Source organism: Rhamphochromis longiceps, linkage group LG8 (genome assembly GCF_057381845.1).
Source record: "Rhamphochromis longiceps isolate RC_006_pf linkage group LG8, R_longiceps_female_GT1.1, whole genome shotgun sequence".
Taxonomy (NCBI): Eukaryota; Metazoa; Chordata; class Actinopteri; order Cichliformes; family Cichlidae; genus Rhamphochromis; species Rhamphochromis longiceps.
The window spans coordinates 18264998-18284753 of NC_140564.1; the positions used below are offsets into that span (position 1 = coordinate 18264998).

The 19756-nt window shown below is 39.3% G+C and overlaps 2 protein-coding genes across 4 annotated transcripts; one reads left to right on the forward strand and one right to left on the reverse strand.

Annotated features, from left to right (window-relative positions):
- Positions 1-14386, reverse strand: LOC146663459 (receptor-type tyrosine-protein phosphatase H-like). 2 transcript variants are annotated; one of them, XM_085416235.1, is made up of 22 exons: positions 14059-14386; positions 13040-13205; positions 12540-12794; positions 12184-12429; positions 11805-12068; positions 11257-11511; positions 10901-11146; positions 10518-10781; positions 9569-9841; positions 8812-9069; positions 8459-8689; positions 7512-7769; positions 7261-7354; positions 7124-7177; positions 6930-7011; positions 6690-6780; positions 6502-6578; positions 6189-6323; positions 2056-2178; positions 1704-1864; positions 979-1114; positions 1-374 (listed from the first exon to the last, which is right to left on the reverse strand). In XM_085416235.1, exons 1-22 carry the CDS (start codon positions 14119-14121, stop codon positions 216-218), a joined length of 3891 nt encoding a protein of 1296 aa, XP_085272361.1. In that variant the 5' UTR covers positions 14122-14386; the 3' UTR covers positions 1-215. The 2 variants fall into 2 exon arrangements, with proteins under 2 accessions (XP_085272361.1, XP_085272362.1); XM_085416236.1 differs by lacking the exons at positions 11805-12068; positions 12184-12429 and having other exon boundaries at positions 4-374.
- Positions 14387-16686: 2300 nt separating this feature from the next.
- On the forward strand, positions 16687-18698 carry LOC146663460 (ferritin, middle subunit). Of its 2 annotated transcripts, none has more exons than XM_085416291.1 (5): positions 16687-16826; positions 17365-17468; positions 17587-17733; positions 17859-17984; positions 18127-18698. In XM_085416291.1, exons 2-5 carry the CDS (start codon positions 17367-17369, stop codon positions 18274-18276), a joined length of 525 nt encoding a protein of 174 aa, XP_085272417.1. In that variant the 5' UTR covers positions 16687-16826; positions 17365-17366; the 3' UTR covers positions 18277-18698. The 2 variants fall into 2 exon arrangements, with proteins under 2 accessions (XP_085272417.1, XP_085272416.1); XM_085416290.1 differs by lacking the exon at positions 16687-16826 and adding an exon at positions 17170-17222.
- The last annotated feature ends 1058 nt before the right edge of the window (positions 18699-19756 follow it).

Genomic DNA, 19756 nt, shown 5'->3' on the forward strand with positions numbered 1-19756 from the left:
AGAGTGCTATTTTCTCACATAAAAACAATGACAACAAAAATAATAATATTACATATTTAGAAGAGATGCAAACTGAATAAGATCTGAAGTGTGCAATGCATTTACAGAAATAGTTAAGATGTAATAGTTTGTATTATTACGTTTAAAACCAACATATTGCTTATAGACAAATAGTTTTTCATTAAGTGCATAAAAGATTGAGTGCAGGGTTGACACTACGCATTTGCGTTTTGCCGACGGAGCTCTTGGAGGGCAGTGGCATTGACGTATATCATATCTGCGTTCTCGTATGTGTTCTCATAAATGTTCTCTTCATTCGTGTCTTTTGGTTGCAGACTGTCCATGATGCACTGGTGCAGAAAAACGTACTGAGACTGAAAAGGAAATACCAGAAGTTGTTGGTCATTTGAAATGCAGAACTTCTGCCAGGGGAGATTATGATAGTTTCTTGCAGGCAACATTGCTAAACAGTTTCACAATAAAGCATTTCTTTTTTTTTTCTCAAACAAAAAGATCCAATAAAGCTTTGTTTTATGAAAACAAATTTTCAGCTCACTTACTTAAAAAGATGTAGACATAGACCCTAGAGAGAAATGCTGGCTCTAATGTCGCAAACAGACTATAATAACATTTCAATCAAGTGTTTTGCTGTCTAAATTACTACTTAACAAGTGCAATTAACAAACTGGGCATTAAATATATTTTAAGCAGGCATCTGTTGGTAATACCTACAAAGTCTGCCTTGTTCTGAAAAGTTGAACAATAGAAAAAATTCCTTTTCAAACTCATATTTTAAGATGAAATGATCAAAAATGATGACCCCAATTTAAAAAACAAACAAACAAAAAAACAACTGCATATCTTATGATGAATAAAGTGCTGTCTGTTTGTTGTTTCACCAGCTGTGACTATAAAGAAATACACGGTTAGCTAATTAAGGAAGTAGTGGCTCAATCAGAAGCAGTTTAACACAGTTACCTCCGTCTGCACCATGTACGGTCGGCTCAGTCTCATCTTGTGTACGAAGGCATTGATGCCGACTGCTTGTTCTTTCTCCAACTGCTGAAGCAGCACATCCAGGGAAATGATAGTGCCAGTTCTCCCGACTCCAGCACTAAGAGAGACACAAGCGTAATAATAATATAGCAAAAGGTTTTTAAGGTCACATAGAAAGCTCTCGTCACTGTGTCTGTGCCAAAGTTATTGTAGTTAACAAAAACTAAACTAGAACCTACAAGTAGATGTGAAAACTGTTAAAATGCAGAATTGGACTTTTGAAAAAAGTGAAAAACTATAATGTGCAATACTGTTCCTCCCTATTGAGGAAATGTCTTTGGTCAAAGTTGTCATCACAGTGAGGCTTTGATGCATGTGTTTGCAATTTTTAGTGTAATATCTGTTCAAAACTTTTAAAAATATACCCCTGACAAATACCCTCAATGTTCTAATCATAAAAAACCCACAAAAACTAATTAAAGCTTCAATAAAACGGAACATTTCCAAACAGTAAAAACCAAAGTGAAACTAGTTAATGCAAAATGAAACTAAAGTGAGCTGAAAACAAGACATAACAACAGAAAGAAAAACAGATTAGAAAACACAAAACCTGAACAAACTGTTCTGTCACAACAGACACACTAGCTGGGTGGATATTGTATAAAAGCAACCCTGCACCCATGTAAAAGGAAACACTTATTTCGTACCTGCAGTGAACCACAGTTGGTGCTTTGCCCCCTTCTCTCTCTATGTGCTGTGTCACCAGTCCTCTGAACTGGATCAGGACCTCTGTGCACTCTGGGACTCCATGATCAGGCCAGGCAGTAAAGTGGAAATGTTTAACTGTCCGTTCTTCTGAGGTTTTTCTCTGTGAAGAGAAAATATCCATATACAGTTACTTTATGTCTATGTCTTGATATACAGCAATTATCAATCAACCATTATTCTTTTAAAAGCAACATTAACAGCTAAAGCCTTCAATGTTTTCTATTTATGTTTTCTAGCCTTACTTAGTACCATCTACACACACACTCAGAAGATATAAGTAAGTTTTTATACATCTTTCAGGTTGAATTCTCTCAGCGTCCAGTTGGTCTCCTGTTGCTCAGATCTCATGGTGACCAACAGCTCTCCATAAAGGCATGACTTGCTGTCTGCAGGCCAGTATTGTTCACACTTGGTCTAGAAAAATGAGCAAAAAGCAAAAAAATACACATACAAAATGTCTGTGAAGGTTCTCAGTCATCCAGGTCATTGTAGTCAAAGGAGCTTGCAAAGAAAAGCGTCTGGACTTCTTTAAGTTGCTTAAAGACGTTTCACCTCTCATGCGAGAAGCTTCTTCAGTTCTAAGGTCAAATGGTGGAGAGTCCCAGATATAAACCTAGTGGGAGTAACCCCCCACAGAGGGACAAAAGGACCCCCTGATGATATTCTAATCGCCTGAGCCAAGGTGTGAAACTGGGCGTGGGTCCCAATCAGCCAGAGTTTCGGGTGTGTTCATTGTGAAACCTGGCCCCACCTTATCATGCAAATTCCTGAGGTCAGATGGCCCAGGATGTGAGTGGGCGTTAAGGCGTCTGGGAAGGGATCTCAAAACTGGATTATAGATGGCAGAGAGTTGGTGTCGTAAACCCCCGCCTCTGTTCAAAAATGGTCGCTCACAGTGGACATAGATGGCTTCTTTCACTCCTCTTTGAAACCATCTGTCCTCTCTGTCCAAAATGTGAACATTGGCATCCTTGAAAGAGTGTCCTTTATCCTTAAGATGCAGATGGACTGCTGAGTCTTGTCCTGTGGAGGTGGCTCTTCTGTGTTGTGCCATGCGCTTGTGAAGTGGCTGTTTGGTCTCTCCAATGTAGAGGTCTGAGCATTCCTCGCTGCACTGTACAGCATACACCACAAAATTATTGACCGCCTTACATATCACCGCCTTTACCCAGGGGATGCCATACCCTGCATCTATGGACTTCCTAAGATCCACAAGGAAGCTGTCCCACTCAGACCCATAGTCAGTAGCATAAACTCAGCCACGTATAACATTGCTAAACACCTTGCTACCATCCTCGCGCCTCTCGTGGGGAACACCCCACACCACATCAAGAACTCCACCGACTTCACCGAAAAGGTCCAGAAACTTACCCTGGATCCAGATGAAACCATGGTGTCCTTTGATGTAGTCTCTCTTTTCACTTGCATACCCACCACGGAGGCCGTGGAGACTGTCAGAAAATGACTACAAGAAGACAGCTCCTTGGAGGACAGGACCAACTTCACACCCGATCAGATCTGCACACTGTTAGACCTCTGCCTCACCACTACATACACTCAACAAAAATATAAACGCAACACCTTTGTTACTGCTCCCATTCCCCATGGGATGGACGTAGAGACCTAAAATTCATTCCAGATACACAATATAACCATCCCTCCCAAACAGTGGTCACAAATCAGCCCAAATGTGTGGTAGTGGGCACATCTGCTATATTGAGATAATCCATCCCACCTCACAGGTGTGCCACATCAGGATGCTGATCTGACATCATGAGTAGTGCACAGGTGTACCTCAGACTGCCCACAACAAAAGGCCACCCTGGAATGTGCAGTTTTGTCTCACAGCAAAATGCCACAGATGCCACAAGCAATGAGGGAGCGTGCAATTGGCATGCTGACAGCAGGAATGTCAACCAGATCTGTCGCCCGTGCATTGAATGTTCATTTCTCAACCATAAGCCGTCTCCACAGGCGTTTCAGAGAATATGGCAGCACATCCAACCGGCCTCACAACCGCAGACCTCGTGTAACCACACCAGCCCAGGACCTCCACATCCAGCAGGTTCACCTCCAAGATCGTCTGAGACCAGCCACCCAGACAGCTGCTGGAACAATTGGTTTGCACAACCAAACAATTTCTGCACAAACTGTCAGAAACCGTCTCAGGGACGCTCAACTGCATGCCCGTCGTCCTCATCGGGGTCTTGACCTGACTCCAGCTCGTCGCCGTAACAGACTTGTGTGGGCAAATGCTCACATTCGATGGCGTCTGGCACGTTGGAGAGGTGTGCGCTTCACGGATGAATCATGGTTCACATTGTTCAGGGCAGATGGCAGCTGAGAATGTCCCAGTTCTTGCATGGCCAGCATACTCACCGGACATGTCACCCATTGAGCATGTTCGGGATGTGCTTGACCGGCGTATACGACAGCGTGTACCAGTTCCCACGAATATCCAACAATCTCGCACAGCCATTGAAGTGGAGTGGACCAACATTCCACAGGCTACAATTGACAATCTGATAGACTCCATGCGACGATGTGTTGCACTGCATGAGGCAAATGGTGGTCACACCAGATACTGACCGGTTCTGGGTCCCCAGACCCCCAATAGCACAAAAAACTGCACATTCCAGGGTGGCCTTTTGTTGTGGGCAGTCTGAGGTACACCTGTGCACTACTCATGATGTCAGATCAGCATCCTGATGTGGCACACCTGTGAGGTGGGATGGATTATCTCAATATAGCAGATGTGCCCACTACCACACATTTGGGCTGATTTGTGACCACTGTTTGGGAGGGATGGTTATATTGTGTATCTGGAATGAATTTTAGGTCTCTACGTCCATCCCATGGGGAATGGGAGCAGTAACAAAGGTGTTGCGTTTATATTTTTGTTGAGTGTATTTCAAATACAACGAAGGCTTTTACAGACAAAAACATGGCTGTGCCATGGGCTCCCCCGTGTCACCTATTGTAACCAACCTTTACATGGAGGAAGTGGAAAGGAAGGCTCTTGGCTCTTTCAAAGGGAGAGTACCCAGCCACTGGTACAGATATGTGGATGACACCTGGGTCAAAATCAAGACACAAGAAGTGGAATCCTTCACTGCGCACATTAACGCTGTGGATAAAAACATCAAGTTCACCAGGGAAGACACAAAGGACAACTGTCTGCCTTTCCTGGACTGCGCCATGCACATTGAAGAGAACGGCAAACTCAACATCGAAGTTTACCGGAAGCCCACACACACGGACCAGTACCTCCTCTTTGACTCCCATTACCCTTTGGAACACAAACTTGGAGTAATTAGGACCCTACACCACCGGGCAGAACATGTTCCCTCTAAGCCTGAAGGAAAAAAGAAGGAACACACACATGTAAAGGAAGCACTCAAAACGTGCGGCTATCCTAAATGGGCGTTCTTAAAGTCAGCAAAGAGGCACAGAAAAGAAGACCAGACACCAGCGAGGGAGGATAAGAAGGACAGACGCAACAACATTGTCATCCCCTATGTAGCCGGTGTATCAGAAAAACACAGGAGAGTTTTCTCCAAGCATGACATCCCAGTGTATTTCAGACCCAGTAACACGCTCAGACAGAAACTGGTTCACCCGAAAGACAAAACGCCAAAACACAAACTTAACAATGTGGTGTATGCTGTACAGTGCAGCGAGGAATGCTCAGACCTCTACATTGGAGAGACCAAACAGCCACTTCACAAGCGCATGGCACAACACAGAAGAGCCACCTCCACAGTACAAGACTCAGCAGTCCATCTGCATCTTAAGGATAAAGGACACTCTTTCGAGGATGCCAACGTTCACATTTTGGACAGAGAGGACAGATGGTTTCAAAGAGGAGTGAAAGAAGCCATCTATGTCCACTGTGAGCGACCATCTTTGAACAGAGGCGGGGGTTTACGACACCAACTCTCTGCCATCTATAATCCAGTTTTGAGATCCCTTCCCAGACGCCTTAACGCCCACTCACATCCTGGGCCATCTGACCTCAGGAATTCGCATGATAAGGTGGGGCCAGGTTTCACAATGAACACACCCGAAACTCTGGCTGATTGGGACCCACGCCTAGTTTCCCACCTTGGCTCAGGCGATTAGAGGATCATCAGGGGGTCCTTTTGTCCCTCTGTGGGGGGTTACTCCCACTAGGTTTATATCTGGGACTCTCCACCATTTGACCTTAGAACTGAAGAAGCTTCTCGCATGAGAGGTGAAACGTCTTCAAGCAACTTAAAGAAGTCCAGACGCTTTTCTTTGCAAGCTCCTTTGACACATACAAAATGTATTTTAATCATAGATCTTGATCTCTTCTTTGTGAAGTGACCAGTATGTTTCCTCCTGACAACAACTTCCTTGAAAGACTATCAATAAAACATTTTAAGATTTTCCTGAAGACTTACCCGCCCTCCTTCAATGCAGTTGGTTACCATAACGATCCTCTTAACTCTTTGTTCCCAAATCATTCTCCAGAAATCATTAACAGTAGAGGGCAGAGGGCCCTGAGTGGCAATGTACTCTCTGTTACTGCTGTAGCCCTGAAAAGCAGTGGACAAAGTTAATATGTAGACTAATTTAGCTTGTATATCTTCTGCTCGTTATAGAAATGAAAAAAGAAAGCTCATGAAATCGCACAAAGGTGCTTGTTTATATGCTTTCTGTATGGTGTAGTTATAAAGAGATCTTCACTGAACTTTATCTTAATGTAACACTTACCGGCATGTAATTGGCATTGATATAGTCTGAAATTCCATCAGGATCTGATGTAGTGAGCTTCACACGACACCAGTCATCTAATATGAGAAAACAGGAGAATTAACTCCAGTGCACCTCCAGTAGTCCTGACATAGACTGCTAGACTGAGCTCACAACAGCACGGTTCAACAGTCAGAGGAGAGACTCACATGGCAAGACGTTATTGAAACGATTCTTCGCTTTGTTTTCAGGTAGAATAGCAGTCTTTCGTGTCTGGTCTGTTCCAACAGGAGCGAGGCACTGCATGAACGTAGCAGATAACAAAGCATGAAACTGAGATACTGGCCATCGTAAAACGAATAAAATGGTAAGAAATAAAACAGTAAAGACACAAAAACAGGAACACACAGAAGCAGAAGAGGAAAAAAAATCTTGATCTTTTTATGCACCTCATATTCCTCGCTGAAGCCTCTGTTCTCGTCCAAACTCAGCTGATGGAAGTGGTCCGGAAACTTTGCAGCAGGAATAGATCTAAAAATAAATAAATAAATAAAACATAACTCTCTCAATTTTATTAATTAATTTTGCCATAATTAATGTTTTTCTTCATTGTGGGTAATTGTCATTGTAAAACAACACTTACTTGCTCTGTGTGTTAGATACTTTGGATCCACCAATGAATGAAGACTTCTTTCTGCTGCAGGATCAAAATTAAGACATTAAATTTGATAAATGTATTAATTTAATTTACTTTATTCTTGTCGGTGAAGTGAGACCCACCTAATAATATCTGTTCTTTTGAGGAAAATTAAGACAACCAGAGCAACCAGGAGACCAAAAAGAAGCACACCAAATACGGACCCTGCAATAACTCCTAAAGGGAGCAAAAGCATAATTAGCAATGAAGTTGAAAAGTTTAGAGGTTTATTTTTTACACTTGCGTGAAATGAAACAATCAAGTCAAAGTTGAAAATACTGTATACTGTTATGATTACAAGCAGCAACATGGTAATATAGTTACTTTTACTCACCCCTTGGATCAGTTTGGCAGTAAAACACATGCGGTTCAGAACTCCTCACCCCAGACATTGAAGTTACAGACACTTTATATTTTTTGGCAGGTTGGAATCCATTGATCGTGATCTCAGTTTCAGGACTAGCTACTGTGTGAGTCTTTCCAGTCACATTCACCTCCGCATTAGTCCACTCGCCCTCTGGGTCTGTCCATTTAATAAGAACAGAGTATCCAGCTGCCCAGTACTCACAGTGAGCATTTAGATTAGGAGGAACTGAGTAAAACAAGAAAAAGGTTTTACAGTCAAAACTAAAGCAGAAAATATATGACTTATAGTAAATATAATGAAACTTTTTATACTACAAAACTTTGTTCTAAAGTAGAAAAAGTAGAAATTTGTTCTAAAGTAGAAAGATTATTTGTCTTACTTTTAGGTCAAAGCAGTGCTCTTATTCTTTAAAAAGTTAATAATAAATTTTTGGATTTTCATATAAAAACAAAGAATGAAGACCTCAAACTTAGACATTGAAAGAATTACTCAGTCTGTATATAATTATAATTAAAAAACAATCTGTAGTAATGATTGATTAACAGCTCAAGTCACAAAAATAATTCCTGCCTTACAGAAGTTAGAATTTTCTGTTTTAGCCTTTTTAATTTGTTGAGATTATTTATCAAAACTAATAAGTTAGTTAATAATAAAATGATACTTGGTTGAAACTCATGTATTCATACTGAATCATATTAAATATGTGTGTTAACCTGTGGTATATAAATCGTACATAAAATTATTTTTCTGCAATAAACTTTTTCAAGATTAAAATTTGAATGCAAGAGTAAAAATTAAAAACTAAATCACAAGAATTCACACTTCATCTTTCAGGAAAGTTAAAGTTATTACTTTAAGTTCTTAAATACTAATTTACAGATTCTAGTCCTTCAAATGGTTTCTGTTGTACTCACGAATTGTTAATTTGTGTTCACACTGCAGGAAAACTCTGGAAGACTTTTCATAGACAAGAGAGATGTTATAGGTGGCACCAGGGTAAAGTCCAGTAAACAACACATTTTCACGTCCATCACTGATATGAATGTTAGATCCATTACGGGCCGTTGCGGTCGAAAACAAGCCTTCAATCTTTGCTTTGATTGATGAGTTGGTAACTTTCCAGTCTGCACTGGCACAGTCGATGGCTGAAATGGGTGAGAAAATAGTTATACGCAAGAACCTGATTCTTTTTTTATACAACTCATTGAATAGAGACAAGAAAAAGTTATAAAAGTCTAACACAGAGATGTTTTGGGGGTTTGTTTACCTGTTACTGTGAAATTCGTATAAGGAGTGCTCCTGAGTCCAGCAAACACTGTGGTTAAGCTGAAATCATACTGTGATCCAGGCTGAAGAGATGTCACTACTTTTCTGATTGTATCTGAGGAGACGTCTGACACACTACTTGGCACATCACCATTGATTTGAAGCTCGTATTGCCAGGCTTTATTCATGTTCTCCCACTCTAGAGTTATGCTGTTAGTAAATCGTTCAGTCACACTGACCCAAGGCACCACTGGTGGAACTGAAAAAACAAAAACAAAACTCAGAAGTGGAATTTGTTCATCTTTTTCTTTTAAAATGAAATACAGGAGTATAGAGCTAGTTCAGTTATCACAAGCTTTTACATACTTAAGCCTGAATAGGTGTGTGAGCTAAATGGCACTCAGCATTAAAATTAATTGAATAAATAATAACTATATATACAAATAATAAAATAATTACATATAAAATATAATAATTAAGCATGCTGCTTGCTAAGAGCACATCATTCATATTTGCTGCTCTATTACAAGCACAAGCCTATCATCAGGGTTAGATGCACACTTCCTTCTTCTCAGAGATATGGTTGGTGGGTGGAGCCTTGATGGATAAATGGCACTGCAGGCCAGAAGGAAAACATGGACATTTCACTTGGACTTATATTGTCCTTTTAAATATATTGTATCAGGAGCTAAAGATGAAATAAAGACAATTTTACAAAGGAAAACAAACAGTTTAAAAAAACCCACTTGATTACATACCTGTCGGTGCACTAAAGTTGTATCCAGAGCTGCTGACGTTCTCAAACACAGTAAAGAGGGTAAAATTGTAGTTTGTCCCAGCAGTCAGAGAAGAGACCACACATGTAACTGATGCACCTGATGTCGTGCATCCGTCCATGTCATTCTTGCCAATAACAATATTATCGCTGTCATATTCTAGGATGTATGTTAGTATGTCGTTAACCTTCTTCCATATCAGAGTTATACTGTTCTCATTTTGTGTCACAGTCATATTGTGGACATTTTCTGGAGCTGAAAGAGGACAAAGAATGATTTCAGAAGAATACAAAATCTGAGACATATTTTTAAAAAATACTGTGGGTCAGAAGCATAAATAGATGTTACTTTTTCCTTTTAAGGCACTCATAGTGACAAGCAACACACATATGTTAATAAATAAATGAAGCTCTGGTCTCATTTAGTCAGATTCAAATGCAGTTGCTGTGAATTATAAGGAGCTAAAGATGAAATAAAGACAATTTTAAAAAAGTCTGATTCACAAATGACATCCTTAAGTAACCATTTTGGTTTCCTAAGCTTTTAGTAAGTATAAAAATCTGATTTCAAGTTTCTCCTGCTAATGTTGTAAATGTACATCAGACAAAAAAGCACCTTACCAAGTCCCTCTCAAGGATTATGACTGTTTTAGATGCTTTTAATTTGTTAACCTCCTAAACCAGTCTAGGATTAAAGGTGGGGGTAGTATTTGACATGTTCAGTGTTACAATATTTATGTTATGAGGAGCTATTATATAAGCATGGTCCAAAAAAACTGTAACTGTAAAAACCATTGCAAACGTTTATTTACAAATCACATAACATCCCCAACATTACCCATCTGTTGTAAAGAAACCTAAATACAGGAGTTTGTGAGAGGATTTCCATAAGTAAAACATCCAGTAACACACAAGTCTTCATGATCACCCACCTGTCACAGCAGTAAAAGAGTATCCAGTGCTGCTGACTCCCTCAAACACAGTGATGAGAGTGAAGTTGTACTTTGTCATAGCAGTCAGAGGAGACACCTCATATATAATGGGTCCCTCTTCAGAAACACTGATATTCTTCTCCATGTCAGTGCTGTTATTATACTGTAGGATGTATTCTGGGATGTTTTTAACCTTTTCCCACTGCAGTGTTATGCTGGTCTCATTTTGATGTACCACAGTTGCATTATTAACACTTTGTGGAGCTAAAGATAACAGAGGAAAGTGTCTTTCACAATAAAACTCTCCATCAGCTAAAGTTTCAAGTACTAATGAGCCAGTCCTTCCTGGCTTATATAACTATATTAGAAAAAATATATCTTACCAGTGACTGCGGTGCAGTTTACTCCACTGCTGTTGACATTTTTAAACACAGTGAGGAGAGTGAAAGTGTATCTGGTTCCATCGGTCAAATTTGAGACTGTGTATTCTTCTGTAAAAGTCTTAATGCTGATCTGTCTTTCATTAAACAAAAGAATATAACTGTCACTGTTGGAGACTGTGTTCCATTGCAGATTTATGCTGGTCTCATTTTGACCAACGGCCTTGAATTCTTCAGCATTACGAGGAGCTACAATAGGAAAAACACACACAAAAGAAACTAAAACAATGTTCCCAACAACATCTTGTATTTTGTTTATGTTTTAATTAGACTGAATGTTTTGTTCAGTGCTCACCAACCTGTCACAGCACTGAATCTGTATCCACTGCTATTGAGTCCCTCAGACGTGGTGAAGAGAGTGAATGTGTAGTTTGTCCCAGCAGTCAGAGAAGTGACCACATGTACTATGGGTCCTTCTTCAGTTTTATTAATATCTTCTGTTATATTACCATATTGCAGGATGTATGTTGAGATGTTGTTAACCTTGTTCCAGGTCAGAGTTATACTGTTCTCATTTTGTGTGGTCACATTCACTCTGTCAACATTATTTGGAGCTGGAAAAGAAAAGAGGACACACAGTGGTTGTAGTTACAAAACAAAAAGAACAAGAACTGAAGCACTGACTATACTGCTTTCATTCCTTTGTACCACTGTGCCTTTTGTTACATCATCAGGAGCTGTGATGAGTTGAGAGTAGCGCTCACCTTTTACCAGAATAAAAACCCAGAATGACATTCACTTCAGTTTCACCAACAAAAGTCAAAGTATAGTGTTTCATTCTTACGGGCTTTTGTTGTTGTAGATGAGTAAAACATCCAGTAACACACAAGTCTTCATGATCACCCACCTGTCACAGCAGTAAAAGAGTATCCAGTGCTGCTGACTCCCTCAAACACAGTGATGAGAGTGAAGTTGTACTTTGTCATAGCAGTCAGAGGAGACACCTCATATATAATGGGTCCCTCTTCAGAAACACTGATATTCTTCTCCATGTCAGTGCTGTTATTATACTGTAGGATGTATTCTGGGATGTTTTTAACCTTTTCCCACTGCAGTGTTATGCTGGTCTCATTTTGATGCACCACAGTCACATTATTAACACTTTGTGGAGCTAAAGATAACAGAGGAAAGTGTCTTTCACAATAAAACTCTCCATCAGCTAAAGTTTCAATTACTAATTAGCTGGTCCATTCTGGCATATTTATCTATATTAGAGAAAATCTTACCAGTGACTGCGGTGCAGTTTACTCCACTGCTACTGACATTTTTAAACACAGTGAAGAGAGTGACATTGTATCTGGTTCCATCAGTCAAATTTGAGACTGTGTATTCTTCTGTAAAAGTCTTAATGCTGATCTGTCTTTCATTAAACAAAAGAATATAACTGTCACTGTTGGAGACTGTTTTCCATTGCAGCTTTATGCTGGTCTCATTTTGACCAACGGCCTTGAATTCTTTAGCATTACGAGGAGCTACAATAGGAAAAACACACACAAAAGAAACTAAAACAATGTTCCCAACAACATCTTGTATTTTGTTTATGTTTTAATTAGACTGAATGTTTTGTTCAGTGCTCACCAACCTGTCACAGCACTGAATCTGTATCCACTGCTATTGAGTCCCTCAGACGTGGTGAAGAGAGTGAATGTGTAGTTTGTCCCAGCAGTCAGAGAAGTGACCACATGTACTATGGGTCCTTCTTCAGTTTTATTTATCTTTTTTATTATATTACCATATTGCAGGATGTATGTTGGGATGTTGTTAACCTTGTTCCAGGTCAGAGTTATACTGTTCTCATTTTGTGTGGTCACATTCACTATGTCAACATTATTTGGAGCTGAAAAAGAAAAGAGGACACACAGTGGTTGTAGTTACAAAAAAGTTTTAAAAAGAACAAGAACTGAAGCACTGACTATACTGCTTTCATTCCTTTGTACCACTGTGCCTTTTGTTACATCATCAGGAGCTGTGATGAGTTGAGAGTGGTGTTCACCTTTTACCACAATAAAAACCCAGAATGATATTCACTTCAGTTTTACCAATAACCAACAAAAGTTAAAAAAAATAGTGTTTCATTCTTACGGGCTTTTGCTGTTGTAGATGTTGTTTGTTCTGTTGAAGTTTGTGGAGTGGGACTTGTTTCAGCCAGTGGAATAAATTTTTGTGTTGTTTTTGCTGTACTTTTCTGTCCTGCTGTCACTGTCGTCGTCACTGTTGATGTGATTGTTGTATTGGAGTCAGTTGTGCCCTAAAAGCAGAAAAAGAGTGAAAACTACAGAATCTAAAATCTGTGAAAAAAAATCACCATTGAATACCCAGTTAACACGAGTCTGTGGCAGAGTCACAGAGCGATGTTTGCTGCTTTTAATTTCACATCTACATTATATCATAAACATTATGTGAACAGTAATACTTCGAGATATCCTCTGAGCATTCTGCTTTATAAGAACAAAAACTTTCACTAAAAATAAAAAAAATAATGTGCAGGAAACAAATAAGTCAGTGTCAAATTATTTTAGCATTTTATGTGTCAGCTTCTACAACTAGCAACATCTATAACATAAAAATCACAGAGCTGGCAAAAAATGTATTAATTAAGTGTTTGCTTTGACTAAAAATGCAAATCATATGTATTATTATATTGTATATTATAGCTACAGTTACTTACAGTTACTGGCCTATGAAATATCTAACACATTTCTCCTCGGACACATTCTTTAAAATTCCACATCTGATTTGATTAAATCATGAGCACTGCACCATGTAAGTGTTTAAGATATTGTTGAATTTTCTTCTTTCATGCTCTTTTTGTTCTCAGAGGAAACAGATCGGTGTCGCAAAGAAGGAATAAATTCGTGTTTCAAAATCTGGAAAAGTCCAGAATTTTCATGCCGTTTAACAAGATTTTGTTGTTCTTGTATTTCTGTACAAACCAGTATTTCACAAAACATAACTATAGTGTTTCAAATACATAATGAAGCATGTCATGCATTTAGGCTTCACTGTGGTTTTGACTGCACTGTTTCCTTTTGTCGAGGGTAACCTACACTGAGCTTCGCTATCTGATCACCATCAAAGTGAAAGGTAAAAAAAAAACTTACCCAAAGTAGACTCAGGAAGACACAAAGCAACAAGTGGTCTGAGATAAGGGATAAAAGCTTCATCGTCTTCAGGACTCCTAACTGGCACACATACTTTGAACTTGTTCAATTCCTTTGTTTTCCCCGGATAACCTTGTAGCTGCTATTTTCAGCACCTCTGCTGGTATGTTGACAAAAACCACACTTAAGTTTGGCAAAGAATTTCTCTGACCTGCACTATGATAACTTTAATTCAAAGTTGTTGACTTTTAATTCTTAGCTACATCCTCCTCTCGTAACCTCTGGGCCCTTTTCATATTGGCAAGTGACTAAGTAAATAACTGCTTCTCCTTTCTGGCCTTGTACAACTACAGAGACCTTTGCCCCGCCTGTTACTTCCTTATTAACGGTCATGCTGTGCTGCTTGTCAAAGGTACGTCAATCAAGAGCATTTGCCTCTCTTACATGTTTATTGGAGGTAATTGCTGCATATCAGCTGCTATTTATCTGTTCATGCTTGTGGCCGCTTGTGTGCCTTTATTATGGGCAAATAAAAGATGAGACGTTTTTGTTTATGATCACAGGTAAAGTTGTGAACTGCTACTTTGAATAAATAATATTTGTGTTGTTTTATTTTAAGAATTTCCAGTTTTTTTAAGGTTTTAAGTAAAATCACTGTTTAGGTTCCTCCGCTGATTGCTTTCACAGCAGAGTGGATCTCCTTCTTGTGTCTTAGCACTGTCTCAGAAAGTTGTGATATTTATAGCTTCCTTGTGGTTGATCTCAATAAGGAACTGCGAACAGAAACTTACCCTCATACTGTTAACTGCGCACAAAGTCACAGCAGTCTTTATGGTGTCATATTTTGAGTAGCGCTCAATAAAAGTGCTGATATTTCAAAGAAAATTGTTGTCCACTGTGGAAACATGATGGGGAAGTTAGGATTCATAAATGATAATAGTTTTCCTCATCTGTTAATATGGAGTCATTTCAATTTTTGAGCTTCCGTGTTATACTGAGGATAAAGATAGCTCTTTTTAAACAAGTGCATGCATTGACTATTCATAGTTAAATAACAGTATTTTATTATGCATGTTATTAAGACTTGTGAAAGTCTTAAAAACAAATGCGCTTCTGTTTAGCATGGTGCTTGAGTTTCATGACGCTTTTGCAAACCACATTCTGCAGCTTTCCTTTAATATAAGTGGTGGCAGAGCTCTTATACCACAATTAGAGCAGCCTCTTCTGTTACAATAGTTTGAATGGCAATAAATGTGTCACCTGCATATGCTATCGTGACAAGCCTCACTGAATCTACTTCTCAAATCTTTCAGCCCTATAGCCGCATACAATAGATGCAACTTTTTAGCTCTCTGTGTGAACACTTATATGCTGGCCTTTGTTTCACTGCAGGAGGATAAAGTTTTCATGATGATGGTGAAGACTACCATCAAACACATCAGTGAAAAGCTCTAATCTCCCTCAGTGTAGGGATCAAAGCTGCACTGGAACAGCTTCACAGAAAGTACTAGAACTTTGCTCATCTTCCTTGTTCAAATCACATCCTAAAAGAGAATCGGGAAATATTTTCAAACCACATCCCTTGTTCCAGTAACTGGAAGAGATAGTTGCCATGGTAAAGTAATAAATAGCATATATTATGGCTCCTAAAACCACAAACGCATTTATCAGAACTCTAGCCTTAACTGTGTGTGTGTGTGTGGGGGGGGGGAGCAATGCATGTTTAATGTTGTGAAATATGTTTACTATCTTTAATTGTTTTAGCCGGTGATTATATTGGTAATTGATTTACAGGAAACAAATATACTCACTTGTACAGTTTAGACGTCAGTTCAGTTTAAAGCACTCTCAAGCCATTGTTCTCAGAACACAAAAAACAATGTGTGTACAACACTTTTCTCAGTGCCACCACGCTGTGACTAACTGAAGTTGTCCAACACAAAATTGCTAGCTGCTGGAATGTGTGACTGATCTGTTGCTGCAGTCTTGGATGTCCGTGAGAGAACCACCTCTAATGCAACTATTCTTGGTGGAAATCTAATTAGACAGAGATACCCAGATTAGTACTCCAACCTGTACTTTAACCATTGTTGAATCAGCACCCAGGCCCAAGCTGAAACAGAGAGACACAAGACAAGGGGAACTGGGACAAAGAAAACACTTAGCATATTAGCTTAACTACATGTTTGGTGTGTTTGGATGCCAGGGAATCAATTGCAGTGTACTGTGCAGGGGTATATTAAGAAAACAAATAATCTGGTGAAAACAAAAGTAAAGCTGTAATAAAAGGAAAGCCAGAAAAATATGCCAGGTGCATGGAATAACACAACTGTATATAAATAATCCAAAAAGAGACGTGTCCCGTTTCAATACAGTGGTTTGCAGCAATGAAAGAATGGGGAAACATAAAAATAGAAGTTGTAAAGTTGTAAAGTGTACAGAGAAGGGAAAAAAATTTTTTAAAATAAAGACAGGAAGTGTAGAACAAACGTATAGAAAAAACCTCAAGCCATGAAGTATTTGTATAAAAAAAAATTATAATAACTTCTGCTTTCTCTCTCTCGCTCCCTCTCTCTCTTCCATTGTGCTCAGGTTAAAGCCTCTGCAGGAATCATTCCGACCACAGGGGCGGCGCTGCACTTCAGTGTATCTCTGCCATACAACGACGACGAAGAAGCAGAACCGGACGCTACTTGTGGCGTAAACAATAAACAATTTTGTGCTGGGAAGATAGTGACATTGCGGTCACGTTGGTGTCACAATAAAAGGTAGGTAACAAAATGGTAGGGTGACATTGACCCGGAATAGATTTATAAAACTTTATTCATAGTCTGGCGTATCTTACGGTATATTAACAAGCACTAAATTGCTGCAAACGTAGCTAAAGTTAGCTAAACTGCACCCTGATAGCATCAGCAGGTATTTCTTGTTTAAGTGGGTACAAAAAGTGGTGTTTAACCGAGCAACAGTCTTAATAACATGTACTAACGTAACAACCACCTGAACCCAATCGTTTGATGACACACGGCGGCAGTGGGGCAGGTGTTTCTCTGAGCTCTTAAATATCAGTTGCAATGTGTTGCTGGCTGATAAATACGTGCTTCGCTAAAACGAGCGCATTTCACACGGAACGTCTTTGCTAGTTTGAACCCGAGGAAGAGGCGGTAGGCGATATTTAACTTTCTTTTGGGCTTACTTCTAACACGAAGGAGAAATCACTCATTGTTGGCACTTGTCTCTATTGTTCTTTCTGTCTTTTAAGCACAACACTAGCTGCATTCGTTGCTTTCTTTTTCTGTGTTGTAGACATGCAGTCTGCGGTGAAACAAAACTTTCATGCAGAAACTGAAGGAGATGTCAACAAACTGATCAACCTGAAGTTAAATGCATCCTACGCCTACCTTGCCCTGGTATGATTCTTGTAATTGTAACACTAATACCTAGCAGTATAGTGCCTGTATGTCTCATAATCTGTACTATATATTTCTAGATATCATTGTTTTCTTTTCTTTTGTTTCTCTTTTTTAGGGTATGTATTTCGACAGGGATGATGTTGCTTTGCCAAACTTCTCCAGTTTTTTCCTGGAGCGTTCAGCCAAAGAGAGGGAACAGGCTGAGAAGCTGCTGGAATACCAGAACATGAGAGGCGGACGAATTTTGCTTCAGAACATCTCTGTACGTCCCAAATGTTATGGGTGTCCTTTTAAAGATGTTGTTGAGATGGGTGTATTTGTTGGTACACACTACTTTTTTTTTTTTTTTTCTTCTTCCTCCAATAAAGTGTCAACATTTTGTTCTAGAAACCAAGTAAAGAAGACTGGAAGGGCGGTCTGGATGCAATGACCTTTTCCCTGGAATATCAGAAAACCTTAAATACACGTATCCTTGATGTGCACCGCAGAGCTGGCAGCCATACTGATCCCCATGTATGTCTGGGATTTTTGTTTAGTTTTTTAAATATCTAAATATAATTCTTGTGCTATTAACACAAGTATATTTGGTCTAGAATATTTGCAAGTGTCATAGTATGAATTATTTTACCACTTACTCATCTAACTTCTCTTGTAGCTGTGTGACTTCCTCGAGCAGCACTTCCTCGTCGACAGCCATGACACCATCAAGAAGCTGGGCGACTACATTGGCAGTCTCACCCGCATCACTGCGTCTGAAACGACCGGTGCTATGGGAGAATACCTCTTTGACAAGCACACTCTGTAAAAGGTCCTGGGAGAACAGTGAAAAAGGTCCACATTTCAAAATATACAGAGATAGGCAAAGGCAATAATCCACACTGTACGTCCTTTCCCATTAAAACTTTACAAAGTTGTTACAGTCAACCACAGGTATTATCCAATTGCACTAGACCAAGTTAAATCGAAATGCCTCAGTTTTTCTTATAAAGAAAAGAAATTCAAATGTGTTGGGGAAATTGTTCTCATAAATGTGGTGCTAAACACTACCGTTTTTCTAAGCTGTTACAATGAGTAACTTGTTCATGTGGATTCCGTTTTTTATCATGTGTGAAACATTCCATTGTCATGTTTCAACCCACAGAACATTTTTATAAATGAACAATTTTTGAAGAAGGAAAAACAAATGGACATTTCAAACATTCAATAAAGTCTCATTATGCTGAAAAATCTCTTGTTTGTCTTTAAAAGTCAGGTTTGTGTGTGTAACTGTTATTTTCAGTTGCTCTGACAGGTAGTTATCTGACTCGTCACAATGTCTGAGCACATTATCTAGGTTACGTCTGCACGAGATAACAGTGGGCACATGCTTACTCCCAGTTGGGTGGTGCTAACGCTGGGCTGCTGGAGAGTTTGGTTAACGATTTCCAAGCTGCTTCTTGGTTAATTATCTGACAGCAAAGATAAGTCATGTGACTTACGTCAGAGTGGATCCCACACAGGCATGGGTCTTAGGCTACGTCCACACCTCAACAGGTATTTTTGAAAACTGAGTTTTTTCTATGCTTTTGAGCCTTTAGTCCACACAAACTGCATTTTCGATCACTGAATACTGATATTTTTAAATACTCCTGCCATGGTAAAGATTTTCGAAAAACTCTGTTTTTGCGTTTAGGTGTGGACGAGGAAAACAGACTTAGTCACGTAATGCCAAAGGTGTGTACCTTGACGTCATGCTGTGCGCCACATTATTGTTTACATGAGATGAATTTCTACAGTGGCGGATATGGACAAAATGCTGTTGCTCTTACTATCTGCAGTTTTTACATGGTTACATATGCATACTCAATTACTGTCACTCCATTTAAAAAGACAGAGGCATTAGAGTGAACTTCTCCATTTAACAGACGCTCTCAAAACACAAATCCCAACGTTGTCTTCGGGTTTGAATATTTTTTTAATTAAATTTATGCATGCTGTATGCATTTTGTTCATTCCTAAGTTGTGAGTCTACACAACAGCTAAAATACAGTCTTTGGTTATTAACATTTGAAATGATGAAGGCACTTGAAAAGTAACACAAAATTAGTTGCCTTTCCAGAAAAACAAAAAGAAGTACTCAAGATTTGCATAAAACCCTGTTTACTCTTTTCCTCCCAGGCTTCTAGACTTCTGATTGGCCATTTCTACACTGTTAGGATTTGGCATGTTCTTCACAGTGTTTGACTGCGTCTTTTGGTGTTTACATGTGGACTGAGGTATTTTTTTCAAAACCACATGTGGATAGA